This window comes from Schistocerca americana, chromosome X, assembly GCF_021461395.2.
Source record: "Schistocerca americana isolate TAMUIC-IGC-003095 chromosome X, iqSchAmer2.1, whole genome shotgun sequence".
Lineage (NCBI taxonomy): Eukaryota > Metazoa > Arthropoda > Insecta > Orthoptera > Acrididae > Schistocerca > Schistocerca americana.
Window position 1 is genome coordinate 202,816,913 of NC_060130.1, and position 21,751 is coordinate 202,838,663.

A 21,751-nucleotide genomic window follows, 5' to 3' on the forward strand; every position below is an offset into this window, starting at 1 on the left:
TAATCACACCTAAAGTAGTAGAAAAGTATATTTTAAAAAAATTTAAATTTTATATGTTTATTTATATCATGAAATAGACAGCAACTAAAAACGATGTTTAAAATTCATCTGTATGTGATGAAATACCTGCTACAGTAATTAAAGGTGTTTCTAGTATATCATCAGGAATCAGATGCACTAAAGTATGCAGCAGTACAGCTGCTCTTCAAGAGAGGCTAAGAATGAGATGTAGGAAACTATCAAACAGTAAATCTTCTCTCAATCAGTATGTTTAAGCAATTATATGAGGAATAGGAAAAATTAATCAAGAGAAACATCTACCCGCAGCAACAGCAAAAATAATAAACAAGTTATACCACAAGAAAGAGTAACCATGATTATCAAACAAATAACTTGAACAAAGTGTTTGAAAACACTGCTGCAACCCAGATCCAAAATTTCATACAAAAATTTATCACCACACTAAATCAGTTTGATTTACAGAAAGGCAAGGCTACAATGCGTGTCGTCATGAAATTTATAGAAACAACGTGATTATACTGATTATCTTTGGGCAAGTCTCAAAAGATCACAGAAAGTTTCTGTGACCTTACAAAGGGATATGGCTCTGAATCACTGCCTACAGCTCCATAAATTACATAGATTTGTCATCTACGACTCTGCTTTGAAATGGTTTAAATCATATTTAACACACTCAAAGCAAAGGGCAGCTGTCACACCATGCAAAGGAATTATATTTCACACTGGAAAGTTATTTCACAAGCAATTCCATTTCAGTTACAATCCTGTTCTAATGTACATAGTTGATCTGCCCTTAAATATAACTTCACACTCAGTTTTATTTGTTGATGGTACATCTGTATTCACTGAAAGTGAAACTATGGAACAAAAACCCTAAACAGATTAAAACATTGGTTTGATCTAAATGGATTAAAGTTAAAGACCAAACTAATGTGATTTCAAACCAAACTGTCAAAGTAACTCGCCAATTACCCATAAAAATCAGAACTTAAGGAAGCACATTCCACCAAATTCCTGGGGGGACACATTTAAGGAAAAAATTATTGTAATCTTCGCATAAACTACTTGGCAAACTAGTTAAAACATTTTTACACTTTCAATCCCCCATGAACCATGGACCTTGCCGTTAGTGGGGAGGCTTGTGTGCCTCAGCGATACAGATAGCTGTACCATAGGTGCAACCACAATGGGGGGGGTATCTGTTGAGTGGCCAGACAAACGTGTGGTTCCTGAAGAGGGGCAGCAGCCTTTTCAGTAGTTGCAGGGGCAACAGTCTGGATGATTGACTGAGCTGGCCCTGTAACACTAACCAAAATGGCCTTGCTGTACTGGTACTGCAAATGGCTGAAAGAATGGGGAAGCTACAGCTATAACTTTTCCCTAGGGCATGCAGCTTTACTATACGGTTATACGATGATGGTTTCCTCTTGGGTAAAATATTCCGGAGGTAAAATAGTCCCATAGTCAACACATTATTGTAGAAAAGATCGACATGAAGCCCATGCCTACCACAGTAGTACAAGTTTATGTGCCAACTAGCTCCGCAGATGATGAAGAGATTGAGGAAATGTATAATGAGATAAAAGAAATCATTCAGATAGTAAAAGGAGAAAAAATTTAATATTCATGGGGGGCTGTAGTATGTAAAACGAAGAGAAGGAAAAGTAGTAGGTGAATATGGAATGGGGTTAAGGAATGAAAGAGGAAGCCACCTGGTAGAATTTTGCACAGAGCACAATTTAATCATAGCTAACACTTGGTTTAAGAATCATGAAAGAATGTTGTACACATGGAAGAGGCCTGGTGACACTGGCAGGTTTCAGATAGATTATATGAAGGTAAGAAAGAGATTTAGGAACCAGGTTTTAAATTGTAAGACATTTCCAGGGGCAGATGTGGATTCTGACCACAATATATTGGTTATTAACTATAGATTAAAACTGAAGAAACTGCAAAAAGGCGGGAATTTAAGGAGATAGGACCTGGATAAACTGAAAGAGCCAGAGGTTGTAGAGAGTTTCAGAGTGGGAATTAGGGAACGATTGACAAGAACAGGGGAATGAAATACAGTAGGAGGAGAATGGGTAGCTTTGAGAGATGAAATAGTGAAGGCAGCAGAGAATCAAGTAGGAAAAAAACGAGGGCTAGTCAAAATCCTTGGGTAACAGAAGAAATATTTAATTTAATTCATGAAAAGAGAAAATATAAAAACACAGTAAATGAAACAGGCAAAGAGGAATACAAATGTCTAAAAAATGAGATCAAAGGGAAGTGCAAAATGGCTAAGCAGGGATGGCTAGAGGACAAATGTAAGGATGTAGAGGCACATATCACTAGAGGGTATGATAGATATTGCCTACAGGGAAATTAAAGAGACCTTTGGAGAAAAGAGAGCCACTTGGATGAATATCAAGAGCTCAGATGGAAAACCAGTTCTAAGCAAAAAAGGGAAAGCAGAAAGGTGGAAGGAGTATGTAGAGGGTCTATACAAGGGCAATGTACTTGAGGGCAATATTATGGAAATGGAAGAGGATGTAGGTGAAGATGATATGGGAGATATGATACTGCATGAGAATTTGACAGAGCACTGAAAGACCTAAGTTGAAACAAGGCCCCGAGAGTAGACAACATTCCTTTAGAACTACTGATAGCCTTGGGAGAGCCAGCCCTGACAAAACTCTACCATTTGGTGAGCAAGATGTATGAGAAAGGCGAAATACCCTCAGACTTCAAGAAGAAAATAATAATTCCAATCCCAAAGACGTGTTGACAGGTGTGAAAATTACTGAACTATCAGTTTAATAAGTCACGGCTGCAAAATACTGACACAAATTCTTTACAGACGAATGGAAAAACTGGTAGAAGGTGACCTTGGGGATGATCAGTTTGAATTCCATAGAAATGTTGGAACACGTGAGGCAATACAGACCCAACGAATTATCTTAGAAGGTAGATTACGGAAAAGCAAACCTACATTTCTAGCATTTGTAGACTCAGAGAAAGCTTTTGACAACGTTGACTAGAATATTCTCTTTCAAATTCTGAAGGTGGAAGGGTTCAAATACAGGGAGTGAAAGGCTATTTACAATTTGTGCAGTTATAAGTCGAGGGGCATGAAAGGGAAGCAGTGGTTGAGAAGGGAGTGAGACAGGTTTGTAGCCTCTCCCCAATGTTATTCAATCTGTATATTGAGCAAGCAGTAAAGGAAACAAAAGAAAAATTCGGAGTAGGTATTAAAATCCATGGAGAAGAAATAAAAACTTTGCGGTTCGCCGATGACATTGTAATTCTGTCAGAGAAAGCAAAGGACTTGGAAGAGCAGTTGAACGAAGTGGACAGCGTCTTGAAAGGAGGATACAAGATGAACATCAACAAAAGCAAAACGAGGATAATGGAATGTAGTTTAATTAAATCTGGTGATGCTGAGGGAATTAGATTAGGAAATGAGGCACTTAAAGTAGTAGATGAGTTTTGCTATTTGGGGAGCAAAATAACTGATGACGGTCGAAGTAGGGAGGATATAAAATGTAGACTGGCAATCACAAGAAAAGCATTTCTGAAGAAGAGAAATTTGTTACCATCGAGTATAGATTTAAGTGTCAGGAAGTTGTTTCTGAAAGTATTTTTATGGAGTGTGGCCATGTATGGAAGTGAAACATGGACGATAAATAGTTTAGACAAGAAAAGAATAGAATCTTTCAAAATGTGGTGCTACAGAAGAATCCTGAAGATTAGATGGGTAGATCACATAACTAATGAGGAGGTATTGAACACAACTGGGGAGAAGAGGAATTTGTGGCACCAATTGTCTAGAAGAAGGGATAGGTGGGAAGGACATGTTGTGAGGCAGATTCAGAAGGATGTAGGGTGTAGTAGTTATTTGGAAATGAAGAAGCTTGCACAGCATAGAGTAGCAGGGAGAGCTGCATCAAACCAGTTCAAAATGGTTCAAATGGCTCTGAGCACTATGGGACTCAACTGCTGAGGTCATTAGTCCCCTAGAACTTAGAACTAGTTAAACCTAACTAACCTAAGGACATCACAAACATCCATGCCCGAGGCAGGATTCGAACCTGCGACCGTAGCGGTCTTGCGGTTCCAGACTGCAGCGCCTTTAACCGCACGGCCACTTCGGCCGGCCGCATCAAACCAGTCTCTGGACTGAAGACCACCACACCAACAACAATCATAATACTGTCTTGTGAAAGAAAAATAGTTTACCACAGATACATCGAGTCTGTTGTAAAATATGACATTATCTTTTGGGGAAATGTAAGTAGATAAATACAATATTATTACAGCATAGAATTATTATTAGTAATACATTTAACAATAACCTTAAGGATTCACGTGTCCACTATTTAGGGTTCTAAGTATTTCGAATATTGTGTTTATTTACATTTACGAATAATTTATCTTCATATATAACAATTTAGAATTATTTACAGGGAACTCCCACAATGTGTATGACAATAGAAACAAAGATGATTTCAGGTTTCCCTCTCATAGATTAAAACTAGATGGCCAGAGCCAACAGGACATGGCCATGAAAATTTATAATACGCCAAAAGAGAAACAATTCCACAGTAGGTTTAACATGAAAAAATTTGTTATTCAGTTGGAGAATTTTTAAATGATGATAAAGCATTCTTTTGTAACATAATGCGATTACTATAGCCACGAAAATTTCATGAAAACTATAACATGAAATTGTCTGTTTTTAGCAAAATAATGTGAAATTGGTAATTTTTATGAGATTTCGAGAAATTTGTAATTTTGCAGTATCAAAATGTTATACATCTGAGAGTGGCAATTTACTAACATTCGTAATGGAAACTTATTGACTGTCGAAACTGCATTCCAACTTCAAATCTCCTGAAGGTTGAATTCATATATAATCTTGGAATGACAGTGCCTTTCCACACAAATTTTGATGCCACAATGAAAATAGCACCAAAACTGGAAAAAATCTGTGAATTTGGTAAAAAGTTAATGGTGAATTTGCTAAAGAAAATTAATATCAAATGCTGTAAAAAATTTACAATGAATTTGGCAAAACATACTAAATATTAACAGTGAATTTCAGTTGTTTATGTGCGTACGTAATAAATACTGGAACCAGAAGAATAAAGTAACTGACAGTTTGTTGTTTACAGGACAGCTATAAAACAACAACCACTCAGAGAATGAGCTTAATCATTCCACCTGTTCTATTCACTGTTGCCATATTGCTCTGCTATTCCAGATGCTGGTTACCATAGAGTAGCTGCAGATGGTGTCTGTGGCCAGTAATTACTGTGATTGCTTTTTGATTCTCTGTGAGGCATATTTAATTTTGGCAATATATTGTCTGAAACTATCTATGATACAGCACATATAAATTATAATCCTTCTACAATCTTGCGAAGGAATCTCAATAATGCACATTATCAGAGGATTGTGTCTATGAATGCAGCATGAAACAGCTTTTGTTGCAGCAGCAATCAATTGCTAACGCAACTAGTTTCACGGCACGTGGCCTGCTGGCGAGTCTGGCTGCCGTGCCTGTGGTGCGGATGAAAGAGTACATAGTAAATATAGTACGGTTGTCACATAAATTATCATACGTGAATATTCTTTGGTGAATAGAATACTTACATTTCTCCCATTTTACTTGAAACATTTACACACAACACACTGTACTGCGTTGTCTAATGAACAGTTGCTACCTGCCCAAGATTTCTACACAAACAACGACTTCGCAGTGGAGGGAAAATATACCCCTCACCAGTGCCACTTCCAGCTGGCAACCAATGGGAGAAAAAATTCCCCACCAGCTGGATGGGTTAAGAACTGATCATCCTGTATTACGCAAATGGGTATGGGAGGCCAATATCACCACCACTTTCTATGCTCAACTGTCTATTATTATTATTATTATTATATTTTAAAATCATAGTACATGAACCATGGACCTTGCCGTTGGTGGGGAGGCTTGCGTGCCTCAGCGAGACAGGTAGCCGTACCGTAGGTGCAACCACAATGGAGTGGTATCTGTTGAGAGGCCAGACAAACATATGGTTCCTGAAGAGGGGCAGCAGCGTTTTCAGTAGTTGCAGGGGGCAACAGTCTGGATGATTGACTGATCTGGCCTTGTAACATTAACTAAAACGGCCTTGCTGTTGTGGTACTGTGAACGGCTGAAAGCAAGGGGAAACTACAGCCGTAATTTTTCCCGAGGGCATGCAGCTTTACTATATGGTTAAATGATGATGGCGTCCTCTTGGGTAAAATATTCCGGAGGTAAAATAGTCCCCAATTCGGATCTCTGGGCAGGGACTACTCAAGAGGACGTCATTATCAGGAGAAAGAAAACTGGCATTCTACGGATCAGAGCGTGGAATGTCAGATCCCTTAACCGGGCAGGTAGATTAGAAAATTTAAAAATGGAAATGGACAGGTTAAAGTTAGATATAGTGGGAATTAGTGAAGTTCGGTGGCAGGAGGAACAAGACTTCTGGTCAGGTGAATACAGGGTTATAAATACAAAATCAAATAGGGGTAATGCAGGAGTAGGTTTAATAATGAATAAAAAAATAGGAGTGCAGGTAAGCTACTACAAACACCATAGTGAACGCATTATTGTGGCCAAGATAGACACGAAGCCCATGCCTACTACAGTAGTACAAGTTTATATGCCAACTAGCTCTGCAGATGACGAAGAAATTGAAGAAATGTATGATGAGATAAAAGCAATTATTCAGGTAGTGAAGGGAGGCGAAAATTTAATAGTCATAGGTGACTGGAATTCGACAGTAGGAAAAGGGAGAGAAGGAAACATAGTAGGTGAATATGGATTGGGGCTAAGAAATGAAAGAGGAAGCCACCTGGTAGAATTTTGCACAGAGCATAACTTAATCATAGCTAACACTTGGTTCAAGAATCATAAAAGAAGGTTGTATACATGGAAGAATCCTGGAGATACTAAAAGGTATCAGATAGATTATATAATGGTAAGACAGAGATTTAGGAACCAGGTTTTAAATTGTAAGACATTTCCAGGGGCAGATGTGGACTCTGACCACAATCTATTAGTTATGAACTGTAGATTAAAACTGAAGAAATTGCAAAAAGGTGGGAATTTAAGGAGATGGGACCTGGATAAACTGACTAAACCAGAAGTTGTACAGAGTTTCAGGGAGAGCATAAGGGAACAATTGACAGGAATGGGGGAAAGAAATACAGTAGAAGAAGAATGGGTAGCTCTGAGGGATGAAGTAGTGAAGGCAGCACAGGATCAAGTAGGTAAAAAGACGAGGGCTAGTAGAAATCCTTGGGTAACAGAAGAAATATTGAATTTAATTGATGAAAGGAGAAAATATAAAAATGCAGTAAATGAAGCAGGCAAAAAGGAATACAAACGTCTCAAAAATGATATCGACAGGAAGTGCAAAATGGCTAAGCAGGCATGGCTAGAGGACAAATGTAAGGACGTGGAGGCTTATCTCACTAGGGGTAAGATAGATACAGCCTACAGGAAAATTAAAGAGACCTTTGCAGAAAAGAGAGCCACTTGGATGAATATCAAGAGCTCAGATGGAAACCCAGTTCTAAGCAAAGTCGAGAAAGCAGAAAGGTGGAAGGAGTATATAGAGGGTCTATACAAGGGCAATGTACTTGAGGACAATACTATGGAAATGGAAGAGGATGTAGATGAAGATGAAATGGGAGATATGATACTGCGTGAAGAGTTTGACAGAGCACTGAAAGATCTGAGTCGAAACAAGGCCCGGGAGTAGACAACATTCCATTAGAACTACTGACGGCCTTGGGAGAGCCAGTCCTGACAAAACTCTACCATCTGGTGAGCAAGATGTATGAGACAGGCGAAATACCCTCAGACTTCAAGAAGAATATAATAATTCCAATCCCAAAGAAAGCAGGTGTTGACAGATCTAAAAATCACCGAACTATCAGTTTAATAAGTCACAGCTGCAAAATACTAACACGAATTATTTACCGACGAATGGAAAAACTGGTAGAAGCCGACCTCGGCGAAGATCAGTTTGGATTCTGTAGAAATGTTGGAACACGTGAGGCAATACTGACCTTACGACTTATCTTAGAAAAAAGATTAAGGAAAGGCAAACCTACATTTCTAGCACTTGTAGACTTAGAGAAAGCTTTTGACAATGTTGACTGGAATACTCTCTTTCAAATTCTAAAGGTGGCATGGGTAAAATACAGGGAGCGAAAGGCTATTTACAATTTCTACAGAAACCAGATGGCAGTTATAAGAGTCGAGGGACATGAAAGAGAAGCAGTGGTTGGGAAGGGAGTGAGACAGGGTTGTAGCCTCTCCCCCATGTTATTCAATCTGTATATTGAGCAAGCAGTAAAGGAAACAAAAGAAAAATTTGGAGTTGGTATTAAAATCCAGGGAGAAGAAATAAAAACTTTGAGGTTCGCCGATGACATTGTAATTCTGTCACAGACAGCAAAGGACATGGAAGAGCAGTTGAATGGAATGGACAGTGTCTTGAAAGGAGGATATAAGATGAACATCAACAAAAGCGAAACAAGGATAATGGAATGTAATCGAATTAAGTTGGGTGATGCTGAGGGAATTAGATTAGGAAATGAGACAAAGTAGTAAAGGAGTTTTGCTATTTGGGGAGCAAAATAACTGATGATGGTTGAAGTAGAGAGGATATAAAATGTAGACTGGCAATGGGAAGGAAAGCGTTTCTGAAGAAGAGAAATTTGTTAACATCGAGTATAGATTTAAGTGTCAGGAAGTCGTTTCTGAAAGTATTTGTATGGAGTGTAGCCATGTATGGAAGTGAAACATGGACAATAAATAGTTTGGACAAGAAGAGAATAGAAGCTTTCGAAATGTGGTGCTACAGAAGAATGTTGAAGATTAGGTGGGTAGATCATGTAACTAATGAGGAGGTATTGAATAGGATTGGGGAGAAGAGAAGTTTGTGGCACAACTTGACTAGAAGAAGGGATCGGTTGGTAGGACATGTCCTGAGGCATCAAGGGATCACAAATTTAGCATTGGAGGGCAGCGTGGAAGGTAAAAATCGTAGAGGGAGACCAAGAGATGAATACACTAAGCAGATTCAGAAGGCTGTAGGTTGCAGTAGGTACTGGGAGATGAAGGAGCTTGCACAGGATAGATTAGCATGGAGAGCTGCATCAAACCAGTCTCAGGACTGAAGACCACAACAACAACAGTACAGGGAAAACCACCACTTCCAGTCAACTGCTGTGAGCAATTATGTTTTAATGACAGAGGCTGCCTTCGGTTATTGTGGACTGCTATAGCAGATTGCCAGCCCAGAGTTCAGCAGATCTTTCACCTATTCAGTGCAAAACTATAGCAACAACACAAAAAGTGAGTAGTGATACTATCCAGAACCACCTCTTCACTATGGAGTACAAAACTTACTCTTACCCATGTAAAATGTCAACTGTATGATGAGCTGCAGTATGTATAGGTTCATGCCAGTGACAGTGACAGGTACAGGTACGCCAAATTCCACATAACACAATGATTCACTTGTGAACAACAGAGCACATTTTTTCTATTTGGCTTGATGGCCAAACACTGGTGACGTAGTGCCAGTATTCTTGTGTGACTGACATTTACAAGGAATGAAATGAGAGGCCTTGACACAACTGACATTGTCTATCACCAGCATTTGATACAGGAACATATTGTCCAGTAATGTGTGCCCATTTCTCCGATACAGCATTCCAACGTGAATTTTACCTTCTGCAAGATAATTTACAACTCCATCACTCTGAAATTCTGTCATAATAGTTTTATATACACTTCAAAGACATGACACGGCTTGAGTGGCATCCTCAGGTCACTTGATCTAAGCCCTATTGGGCACAATGGGACACCTTGGAGCCACATACAACCTTCTCTGGGAGTTGTAAGTGGCAGCTTAGAGATCATGAATCAGGACTGCTCCATCGCACTTTAGGTACCTCTAGAAGCCATCGCCTGATGCAATGCCACTGTCATCAGGCCAAAAAAGGCGCCACATACTAATATGTATGTCAATGTTATACATATAAATGAACTGCATAGTGCACTGTACGCTCTTTAACTATTACATCACAGGCAGCCCACTACACGTTTGAGAGTAGTACCTGCATGAAAAAATGCAAAAATGATATGTTCCTGTGCATATGTGGATCAGCAAGTAGTCACTAACATTTATTTTCATCAACATTAACTGAATTTCTGGGTGTACCAACAGGTAGGAGTTTTCCTTTTCTGGTGTTTTGATAGCAACTCAGTGCTCAGAATTGTGGCTTTATGGTCATGGATGGAGAGAGTTAAAGAAAGTAGAAATTATTTTGTGGAAGATACAGAAACCAGTGCATATGCATTCAGGAAAAAAATCAAGTAAGTGAGTGAGTGAAGCACATTCCAAGTAAGTAAATCTATGAACTCTATTTTTGATGGTTGATGATGACATCAGAGAATACCAGAGGAGAAAAATCCTACAACTCTTAACTTCTCAACTGGAAGCATGTGGCCTTCATCCTTAAAGTTACTTTAAAATAAACAAAATAATAAAATAATTCTTTAATTTCTCAGGTCATCACAAACAGAAGTTAATTTTTATCTTGGGGAAACTGGTGAAAAATCTGATAAGCTTCAGAAGTAGCTTAATGTTGATGTAAATCAGAGTTTCTCAAAACATACTATTTGCCCCTTAAACACTTCAAAGAGACTGTTGTAGCCACACACCTACCAGCTGACTGCATGTGCATAACAGTGTTCAATTTGACATGCATGCATCAAGAGCAGTGTGCGCATCCACTGTCTTACGCCACCATGCAGAAACATCTAATGCTTTTCTATTTAACTGCAAAGTGGAGTGCTTATGTCTCATTCTGTAATGTTTCGTGAGCTAGCTTATCTCTCTCTGCTCACGGATCACTGTTTGTCCGTCTGGTACTGACCAGGCAATGTACCAGGATGATGTATTGAGCATGGTTATGGTTCCTACCCTTTAAGTGTTAGCACAAAAATAGTGATGAGTTAGGTTCATTTTTCATGTGTTTTGTGCAAAATAATGGCAATGTATGCATGTGCATGTTTGGAGGTCATTCTACAAAAGTTACAGCAACAGTAAATGGAAAATCAATGTCACATACAAATGCAGAAAGAAGAACACACGATCATGCTGGACAGGGTTTTGATGGGGCTGATAACGAGACATCAGACTTTACCAGCCTACCCACCTCGGTTCCCTGCCTACTCTGCTATTGCCGAATACTGGCAATCACATGAAAAACATCTATGGCAATCCTTCATGGCCCTCAAGGTAATGACACCGACTCCATTAAAGCTCTTTTTGTGTCTGGGTTCTCCCTGCACATGCATCACTTGTTAGGGAAGTTAGGCCCCCCTCAGGATCTGGAATCTCTATCATCTGACAAAATGTGTTGTTTGCTGCATTCTTAAATCGCAAGTATACTCACATTATTTCTGTAAGAGTGGAGTTTTATCAGTGCACAAAGCAATCTCATCAATCCTATCACATTTGGGCTGTGCAACTGCAGGGGTTAAGGCACAGGTGTAGGTCTGTTACTGGTAAATCTCAGGAATCTTACACAGATAGTATGGGTTTAGGTGCTGTCATGTGGGCAGTCCCAGATAAAGAGGTTCCACAAAGGGCATTGCAATTTGAGGATCCCTCTTTAGAAGAAGTACTCAAGATAGCACAAACACTTGGAGTTTCTCATCCCACTGGCCATCAATTAGATTCTTGGGCCGACACAGCCACAGTCAACTCTAACAGCAACAGGCATACATGTTCTTGCATGCCCTCAGAAGAGGTGGTTGCGGCAGTGCAGCATGCTTTGCTGCTATGTTCTGCACAAACACTAGCATGGTGGAAAATTTTCCACAAGCTCCTGTCCTCCTTGTTTTGTTCAATGTGAGCTTGTCCACAGTGTTGCATGTCATGCTGTATATATGTTGTAAGAAAGATTACATTGCAACTGTGTGCAATACTCAGTCTCCTTCCACAATGCTTCACACATCTCAACCTATGCATATCTACACTGTTAGTCATGTGTGTGAAGATATTACAACTGTTTCAAACAAACTGTCCACTGATGCACATATCGATGAGACACTCTTACGTCTTCAGGTGGATATTGGCACAGCAGCCTCGCTCCTGAATTCTACCACTTATCTACTCCTTAGGGAACTCCACAGTCAGCTACTTCATGCTGTCTATTGTAACTGTACAATAGAAAGCAGATTCTTCTTCTAGGTCAGTTCACTGTGGAAACCACATACAAAGTGGTGGCTCGGCGAGTAACATTTCTGGTAGTGAACACAGCATTTACAGAAAATTTGTTCGGTTTGGAAATTTCCCTGGATTTTGGTTTTTGGTCTCAGATTCCATTCATTTAGGGCCACATCTTGTACCGTATCAGGAGTTGGATTATTTATGCAAAGAATATTCTGTCCTTTTTTCACCCAGACTTGGTAACCTTCTGACTACATAGAGCACATTACATTCAAATCTATGACCCATCCCCATTTTTTCTGTGTCTGGCCCGTACCACTTGCACTTCATGCTCAAGTGATGGAAGAATTACACGGATTGACAGCTTAAGGTGTCATGGAACCAATTTTGCCCACTCAGTGGACTACACCATATTTCATTATCAAGAAGCAGATGCACTAACTGTGTCTTTGTGGTGACTTAACTTCCAGTCCATAGTTGATACATACTCCATCCTCCACCCAGATGAACTCCTGATGAAGCTTGTGGGTAGACAACATTTTTCCAAACCAGATTTGATGGAAGCGTATTTATCGATGCCACTTGATGAGGAAACACATCACCTCCTTGTTACAAATACTCAGTACGCCATCTACAGCTACAACCGATTGGTTTTTGGTGTTTAAAATGCACCTGCCATTTTTCAACGTTACTTACAAGGGAACCTCCCCATCACACCCCCTCAGATTTAGTTATAAGTTGGCCCAGTGGATAGGCCCTGAAAAACTGAACACAGATCAATCGAGAAAACAGGAAGAAGTTGTGTGAAGCTCTGAAAAAAATACGCAAAATATACAAACTGAGTAGTCCGTGGCAAGATAGGCAACATCAAGGATAGTGTGCGCTCAGGAGCGCCATGGTCAACGTAAACAGCTGCGGAACGAGAAGTCCTTGGTTCAAGTCTTCCCTCGAGTGAAAAGTTTAATCTTTTATTTTCAGACAATTATTCTAGTACCTTCCGCCGCGGAAGTCGAACACGCGGCAGAACAAATGGACGCGGTCAGCCCATAGAGGGCTCTGCCTCCGCGGCGGCTATTCCGCGCAGCGGCTCTCACGCTAAGTCACGTGCATACAGCGGCCAATAGCCGCTACCTCTGGTTTCGAACATAGGGGCCCGCTCTGCCCTAGTCCAGCCAGTCTGGTACTCGCTCTGGATTTCATTTCTATCTCAGCGGTACTGCGTTCTGGTCGTTGCTCGTTGTTGACATTTGCCTGGCTCTGGTTCCGAGTGTATTTACGTTTGGTGTTTGGTGTTGTGGTTTCCACAAGCCTCCGTTGTTTATCTCTTCCTCGTTGTGTCGCTCATAGTCGGTCGTTGTCGGCTGTTGTCAGTTGTTGTTGGTCTGTCGTCCGACTTGTCCTGTGTTTACCCGGTGGTTCGTGCTCCACCGCCGGCGGCTTCCCCGCCTGGCGGCTCTGATCCGCAGCCCAAGGCGTTCCCGCTGTTGGTTATGGTTATTACAATCATTATCTGACAAACTCCTATGTTTTCATCACTTTTTGGGAGTGATTATCACATCCACAAGAAAACCTAAATCAGGCAAGGTAGAAGAATCTTTTTACCCATTCGCCAAGCATACAAGTTAGGTGGGTCGACAACATATTCCTGTCATGTGACGCACATGTCGTCACCAGTGTCATATAGAATACATCAGACGTGTTTTCCTGTGGAGGAATCGGTTGACCTATGACCTTGTGATCAAATGTTTTCGGCTCCCATTGGAGAGGCACGTCCTTTCGTCTACTAATCACAGTTTTGCGGTGCGGTCGCAAAACACAGACACTAAACTTATTACAGTGAACAGAGACGTCAATGAACGAACGAACAGATCGTAACTCTGTGAAAATAAAAAAAGTAAACTTTCACTCGAGGGAAGACTTGAACCAAGGACCTCTCGTTCCGCAGCTGCTCACACTAACCACGGGACCACGGCACTCCTGAGCTCACACTCTCCTTGATGTTGCCTATCTTGGGCATGGACTACTCAGTTTGTATATTTTGCCTATTTTTTTCATAGTTCCACACAACTTCTTCCTGTTTTCTCAACTGATCTGTGTTCAGTTTTTCAAGGCCTATCCACTGTGCCAACTTATAACTAAATCTGAGGGGGGTGCGAAGGGGAGGTTCCCTTGTTAGGACTGCCTACTCAACACATTCCTTGTTGTATCAGATATCTCAGTGACATAGGTATTACAGGTTCCTCTACCGGGGATCATTTTTGCAACCTTTGCCTTTTGTTTCAGATCTTGTGACGTGTCTTAAGTGCAATTTGGAAAATCACATTTCTTCCAATTCTCTATAGAATAGTTGGCACATATTATTTCTCATCAGGGGATTCAGCTGACTGACAGTCACATCATGGCTACTGCGACCTTCCCACACACTTTGAATGTGAAGAACTTCAAGCATTCTTAGGCTAAGTCATGTTATTACCACAAGTTCCTTCTGCTGGCAACTTCAGTTTCCTAGCCTCTAAATCAGCTGCTTAAGAAAGGTGCAGCATTTGAGTGGACCCCTGCTGGTTCCCATTTTGCCCTGTGCTTGGCCACCTATCAGAGGGGACTCCAGCTTTTGGTTGCAACAGACACACTGTAGTATGGCATGGGAGCCATTTTGTCTCAATATCATACTGATGTTTAAGAACAGCCTATTGCTTTAGTGATGAAGATGCTTAATGATGCAGAGAATAATTATTCTCAAACAGAAGAGAAGTCTCTTGCTATCATCTATGCTATGAAGAAGTTTCATGTGTTTCTCTATGGTGTTATCACTTGGTGACTGATCACATGCCTGCTTTAGTCCTGTGCCACACCTGGCATATAAGGTAGCTCACAGACAGCAACAGTGGGCCCTGCTCCTTTAAAATTACAAGATTCATTTCCATTCTATGGCACAGCATTAAAACACAGGTGCTCTCCTGGGTCTGTCAGTGGGACCTGACCCTGGTTTTAATCAAGAGAGAGTACTTTGTTTTTACCTCGACAATAAAGCTGGCAGTACTGTGGATGGATTCCCTGCTACCAGTTCTTGCATCGCTCATGCTGACACTTCTAACCCTGTTCCTCATCAATTGCGACGAAACGTTCAGCAATGGTGGCCTAAGTGACTTTTCCCCCCACCCCCCTCCCCCCAGTATATACAATCTTGTCTGCAATTAATTTTTGGTACAACACTCACTAATGCTCTCCGACAGTGTCCTTTTGTTGTTCACAAAAAAATGCTGTTCCTCATTCCGGCAGCTCTCAGTTGTGACATTCTTCACCTTCTGCATCATGATCCGTGGGCATCTCCTGCAGGAAGATGCTGATTCACCACCATGTCTACTGGCCTGGACATGATAATGAGATTGAATATTTAATAACTGCTTGCTCTACACATGCCGACCATCAGGCCTCTACCTGTCAATGTTACTCGCCGTGACTTGAGTCACCACAGCTGTGGGAATGTGTCCATTCTCCAGGCCCTTCTTAAATGCTTATTGATTGGTCGCCATTAATGCCTACTTCCGCTTCCCTTATATAGTCAACTGCGGCACCACTACAGGGGATGCAATGGTGTGGACTTTACTCTGACCTCCACTAAAGACCTGGTCCACACCCTGGTATCTGATAACAGTTCTCAACTCCTCTCTCAGACTTTTCACAATTTTTGTGCTTACCACAGTATACAACATTGAACATGGAGGCAGAATGCCTCATCTGCACTTTTAAAAGGCAACTGAAGAAGTAATGATGCCTCTGTGGATGAAGCCCTCACACGCTTTTCAGAGTTCCTACAGGTCCACGTTTATGAGCAAGAAGAGCCTGGAGGAGCTCCTACATGACTGTCAGCTATGTACAGTGCTGAATCTCCTGTCCTCTACTCTGAGGCAGCACAAGGGGCCTCTGACAGCATGTTACATGCCTGGGACTCCGGTCCGGGATGTGTGTTTGGTCACCGGGAGTGCTGGGCCCGGCAATCATCAGCAGCCAGTGACGTTGGTATATCATTATGCTGCAGGTGACTGACAGATTGGTGACATGACACCACAATCAACTCTGTCACCAAGTGGGGAACCTGCCTTCTCTGCCTCCATGCACACCTCCAAGTACATCTGCTCTTCCTGCACCTGGACCTCCTTCGTTGCCTCCACCTTCTTTCTGTGCCCCTTCCACTGTTTTTGCTCCTGTATGCTACTACGCTGTACTCACCCTCCACCAGCTCATTAGAATCAGGACACGGATGGGCACACAGAGCAGCCGCTGGAGACATGGACCCTTCATCAGGAGCCGTCCCCTGCCCCATCCCCAGCATACCTCCACATATTCCAGTACCAGCATCCGTGCCCCCAGCAGCCGGCGTATCTCCCACGAGCATCTGCCCACAGTCACGCCATCATGCCAGGGTCACTTCTGGATCTAAGTGGAAGCTGACTGAGAGCTCTTTGTGGCACAGACGGCACCCTCCGGTGGCACTCCAGAAGCACTTCCCAGCACAGAGCGCCATCCCCCACAACAGGGAAGGGATGCTGGGATGGTACTGGGTCACACGTGCCCTGACAACAGGCGAGGACTGCCGTAACCCGTGGTTATCACATGAATCATACTGGCACCTCACCCTCTGTCAAAGCTCATCAAGACGCATGGTGCCGGCCCGTCACATGTTATTTAATCAGCCTGCAATGGCGCATGGCAGCAAAGCTTGGACACCAAGCGGTGGCACTTTTAGACAGCACTGGCAGGTGTGCATCAAGAGTGGTGAGTGTGTCTGCCATCCAATGCCACCACACGGCATCATCTAATGCTTTTGTATTTAACTCTGGAATGGAGTGGCTTCTGTCTCATTCTGTAATGTTCCATGCATTAGCTTCTCTCCACTCGTGGATCACTGTTTATCTATCTGGTACTGGCCTAGCAATGTGCAAGGATGGTGTATAGAATATCTCTTCGGTTTCTACATTAAAGTGTTGTTATTGTTACTTACTTTCTCAGTTGTGTGTGTTACTATAATAAGTTTCAGAAGATCCTTCCACCTTACATGAATTTAAACCGACACAAAAACATGTTTTATTGGTTGTGGTGACTAGTGAGCTATACTCACACAATTCTAGGTTTAGCTGTCAACTTATTTGCTTCATGGTCTACAAAAATTATAATACCATCTAGATTTTTTGAAGTTTTTTTCTTTTCAATTCTGGAATCAAGTACACTATAACATTAATTTTCTGTGAATTTACCTGAATTTTACAGAAAACCACAAATGTTGTGAAAATATGGTACACCACTCATCTGTTTTAAAATCAATATAAGAAATTCATATTGATAAAATGGAAATTAAACAATAAAGGGCCACCAACTTTGCTGCTTTTATGTTCGCCGATGTTTGTTCACACTTCCCAGTCTACAGCACTAAAATGTTTTCTTTTCTGATTTATCCATATCTCATCAACAATAACAAGCAAAACCATTTTAAGTTCACTTAAGATGCTCAAACAACAACTGAATTTTCAAGTCACTCTTAAAATTAATAGGAGCAAATGTGATATCAAGTGTGTGTTCAACTTTTAATTAAAATTTTCCAATGAAACATTTGACACAAAGTTATAAAGTATTTGAACAGGAACCTCCACTATCTCTACAAAGTTCATAAATGATAGTCTCTCAACTTTTGGTGTCCTTCATTAAAGATTGCCTCTGTCATGGTTCATGGTTGTCCAGAACATTATTTCTTAGAGATTTTTTCAATCTCATTCTTGTAATACCCTTTTGATTTCCATTGAAATGGAAAGAAACAAACTGATTATTATACGGACATCAGTTTTAAATCTTCACGTTTTATTAAACGTTACTTGGGTAAACAGAAGCATGAAACAATCACACTATGCATGAAACATTCCAGTTATTAACAATTTATCACATAAGTGATTTTTGTGTTAGAGTTAAGTCCTTATTTCTCATTATCTATGTTACTATGCGCTAGGTACCCATTATATGATGATTAAGAATATGGATCCCTCTATGTTCTCGGTGCTTTCAGTTTTGCTTCTAAATTTATTAATATATATGATAGGTAAAAAATTAACACTACTGACTTACCTAGATGATGACTCATACTTTTTTAAGTAGAGCAAGATTTCCGCAGGCTGTACTTTCTCCTCTATAATGGCCTCTTCCTCCTTTAAACGATCCACAATAAGTGGAACAATCACTGACTTTCGTCGAAGTAACCGATATCTTGACAAACGTCGCAGAACCTTCAATATGGTCACCACAGACATCTTTGGTATTAACACATGCCAAATCTGTAAATGTTCAATAAGACCTGTAGATCAAACTGTGTGATCAAGTTTAAATGGCAAATTCAGTTGTAAAATACTGATGATGCTCACATTAGTTAACAAAGTCAATTTATCAATTTACACAATACAGACATGCCTTCATAATATACCCATCACAGGTCAATTCAGATGCTCAATGTACAATTTTAAAATGTTCAAACACCATACTAGAACTGCATTCAAGGAATTGTTCAGAATACGACATGTAGTCAGCATCTTCTGTTTTAGCTACTCTTTTAATAGTGCAATAACTGCTTTGCAGGCAACATCATTGTTTTCCTTGGCTATAAGAACACAATTTGTCTGTTTGGTGACTATAGGTGATGACTTTGTGAAGGTTACCACAAGAATAGCCTGTCATCAGAAAGTCACATTTCAGCATCTGATATGAACAGGTTGGTTGGTTGTGTTGGGGAAGGAGACCAGACAGCGAGGTCATCGGTCTCATCGGATTAGGGAAGGAAGTCGGCCGTGCTCTTTGAAAGGAACCATCCCGGCATTTGCCTGGAGCGATTTAGGGAAATCACGGAAAACCTAAATCAGGATGGCCGGACGCGGGATTGAACCGTCGTCCTCCCGAATGTGATATGAACAGGTTGAGAACAGATTGGTTATGAAATTTCCTAGCAGAGACTGGGACTTGACCCCAGAACCTTGTCCTTCACGGACAATGCTCCTGTCAACTGAGCTATCCGGGCATGACTCATGATCACCCTCACTGGTTTATTTCTGCCAGTACTTCTTTCCTAATTTCCCCACTTCACTTCACAGAAGTTCTGCCACATACCTTGCTGGATTAGCAATCTTTAAGGAAAAACTGTATTAACCTCAGTATAAGATGACCTGAATATAAAAGACTGCCCCCCCCTCCCTTTTTAATAGGCTCCTTGGGAAAAATTTATTTTTAACATATTATGACTAATCAAAATTACAGTTCTATTGACAAAGTATCTGCCAAAAAGTCAACATTATTCCTATTCTAAACTTATGTCATTTATTGTCTACATATTGATAAAACTAGGAGAAATAAAATAAATAAAAAAGTTGGTTTACATTAATTTTCAGACCATTTCCTATCCTACCTTTTTGTTTATTAACCCTGTAGCTTGTGGTATCACTATTTTTAGTTATCATCATCATCCTAATAGCACAGCTGTGAAATTTATGCCTTCATTGTCACAAATATTTGTGTTTCTTCTGAATATTGCTATTTCTGAGGCTGCCGTTATGGTGGGGCCTGAGAATAAATATCGGATTTCTCTCCTGTATTGACATGGGACTGGTTCAATGTATCTTGCTTCCAAACGTATCACCTGCCTGCTGCTCTCTCATTGGCTGCGTAGAACCAGCTGACACACTTCCCTTTCATTTCTGACATTTGTCACAGTGTTGACAACATTGCAGCAAGAAACACATAAGCATGCCACTGGCCCATATATAGACTTTTACCATCTCCTGCAGAAAAGAATACTATTGTTGAGTATTTTCCCAACTTTAAAGTCAATTCAGTTTTAACAACAAATGGATTCAGGAAAATTGCAGTTTAAATCTGGCAGATGTTAATAAGAAGCCAAAATACGTGGTATAGATTCCTATGGTTGGCAACATGACAGAAGTTGCTGTTTGCTCAGTGCTCCCCTCACCTCAATCACCACAGCTTTCACCTGAGCCTTTGTCACTGTTCCCCATCCAAACCTTTCATAGCACTGAGCTTGAGTAACTGTGAAAAACAGACTGCAATACCTTCTAATGTGCAGGTCATATGCAACAATACCAACTACCACATAAATAAAAGATCACAATTACAAATCAGTTCCGTTCTCAAGCTTTTACTCGTCCAGTGATTTAGTGATGTCTGTTGGTACTATCTCCACAACAGGTTTTGCTCCTGTAATTTATTCTCCCAACAACAATTACAGTCAGTTAATATGATTTATTTCCTTTGTTAGACATTTCAGTCTGGATTAATTTTCCTTCTTGTTTCAATTGGATGTCACCATCATGTTCTAAAGCTCATATCCAAATAAACTATTGGTATGGGTTCTGAAGCACTTTTTTTAAGTACAACATTTCTGTTTTTGAATATTACCTTTATTTAAAAAGTGGCATTGTTGTTTGTATACAGTATCCATACATGTATGAGGATGTTTATTGCAAATCTGTTCAGACACAACAAAAATTTGTAATATGGTAGAATTTAATGTTATTTCCTCCTACGTTTCACAAAAATTCCAAATTTGAAACAGAGCTATAGACTGTTGTGGTGGCAAGTCCATACTTTCTTGTGTATCTCTTGCACTAATGCTGCGCAAGTCAGTGTCGCGTGATGTCCATATTGTATCAAATGCTTCAGTGTGCTGGGAAATATTGAGCCTATTGGAACGAGAGTATCGTTTGCTGAGCCCTGTCCTTCAGAGATCTTCAAAATAAATCTGCACATGACCTCAATAGCCAAAGCTTCTTCTCTAAATGTATGACAACCACTATAAATGTAAGACTACTCCTATACACACTACTAAATTGCACAAATGCTGACCTCAGCAGCAATAATTTAATCTGCGAATATAAGGCGACCCTGTATTTTTTGAGTGATGAATTTGGGAAAAAACTTTGTCTTACAATCAGGTAAATACAGTACATTGTGGACAAATGGCTTCTGTAAAGTTCAGAAAGTATGAAAAAGGCACCAGACGAAGTAAAGCTGTGAGGGTGAGACTTGAGTCGCTCCTGGATACCAGTCAGTAAAAGTATTCCCATGTTTTTCACAGGTTATTATGAATGAATGATTCCAAAATTTCATTGCACTGTACATTTTTCTATTTTATTTTCAGTAAAACTGCAAAAAGCAACAGTTTCTCATCAGAATTCATTCTGCATCTGTCTTGTGCAAGTACATAGCTCTTGCCATAGAGATTCAGTAATGCAGATTGATTGCATGCCTAGCAGTCCAATCACATAGTAGTCACACATTTCAGCAAATCAATTATGTGACTAAACGGCAAGTGTGAAAGCAGCTTAAAAATGCTCAGTAACATAGTTGTGGGGCAAACAACAAAAGAGTGACATTCTCGCAGTCATTAATTGCCTAAAAGATGTACAAGT

At 40.5% G+C, this 21,751-nt stretch overlaps 1 protein-coding gene across 3 annotated transcripts in view; it reads right to left on the reverse strand.

Moving 5' to 3' along the window:
• The window catches only part of LOC124554887 (60 kDa SS-A/Ro ribonucleoprotein-like), a 129,432-nt gene that overhangs the window by 44,735 nt on the left and 62,946 nt on the right, over positions 1-21,751 (reverse strand). For all 3 annotated transcript variants that reach the window (XM_047128562.1, XM_047128560.1, XM_047128561.1), the window contains one exon: positions 18,408-18,613. In XM_047128562.1, the coding sequence (XP_046984518.1) occupies positions 18,408-18,613 (206 nt within the window). The remainder of the gene's footprint in view (positions 1-18,407; positions 18,614-21,751) is intronic.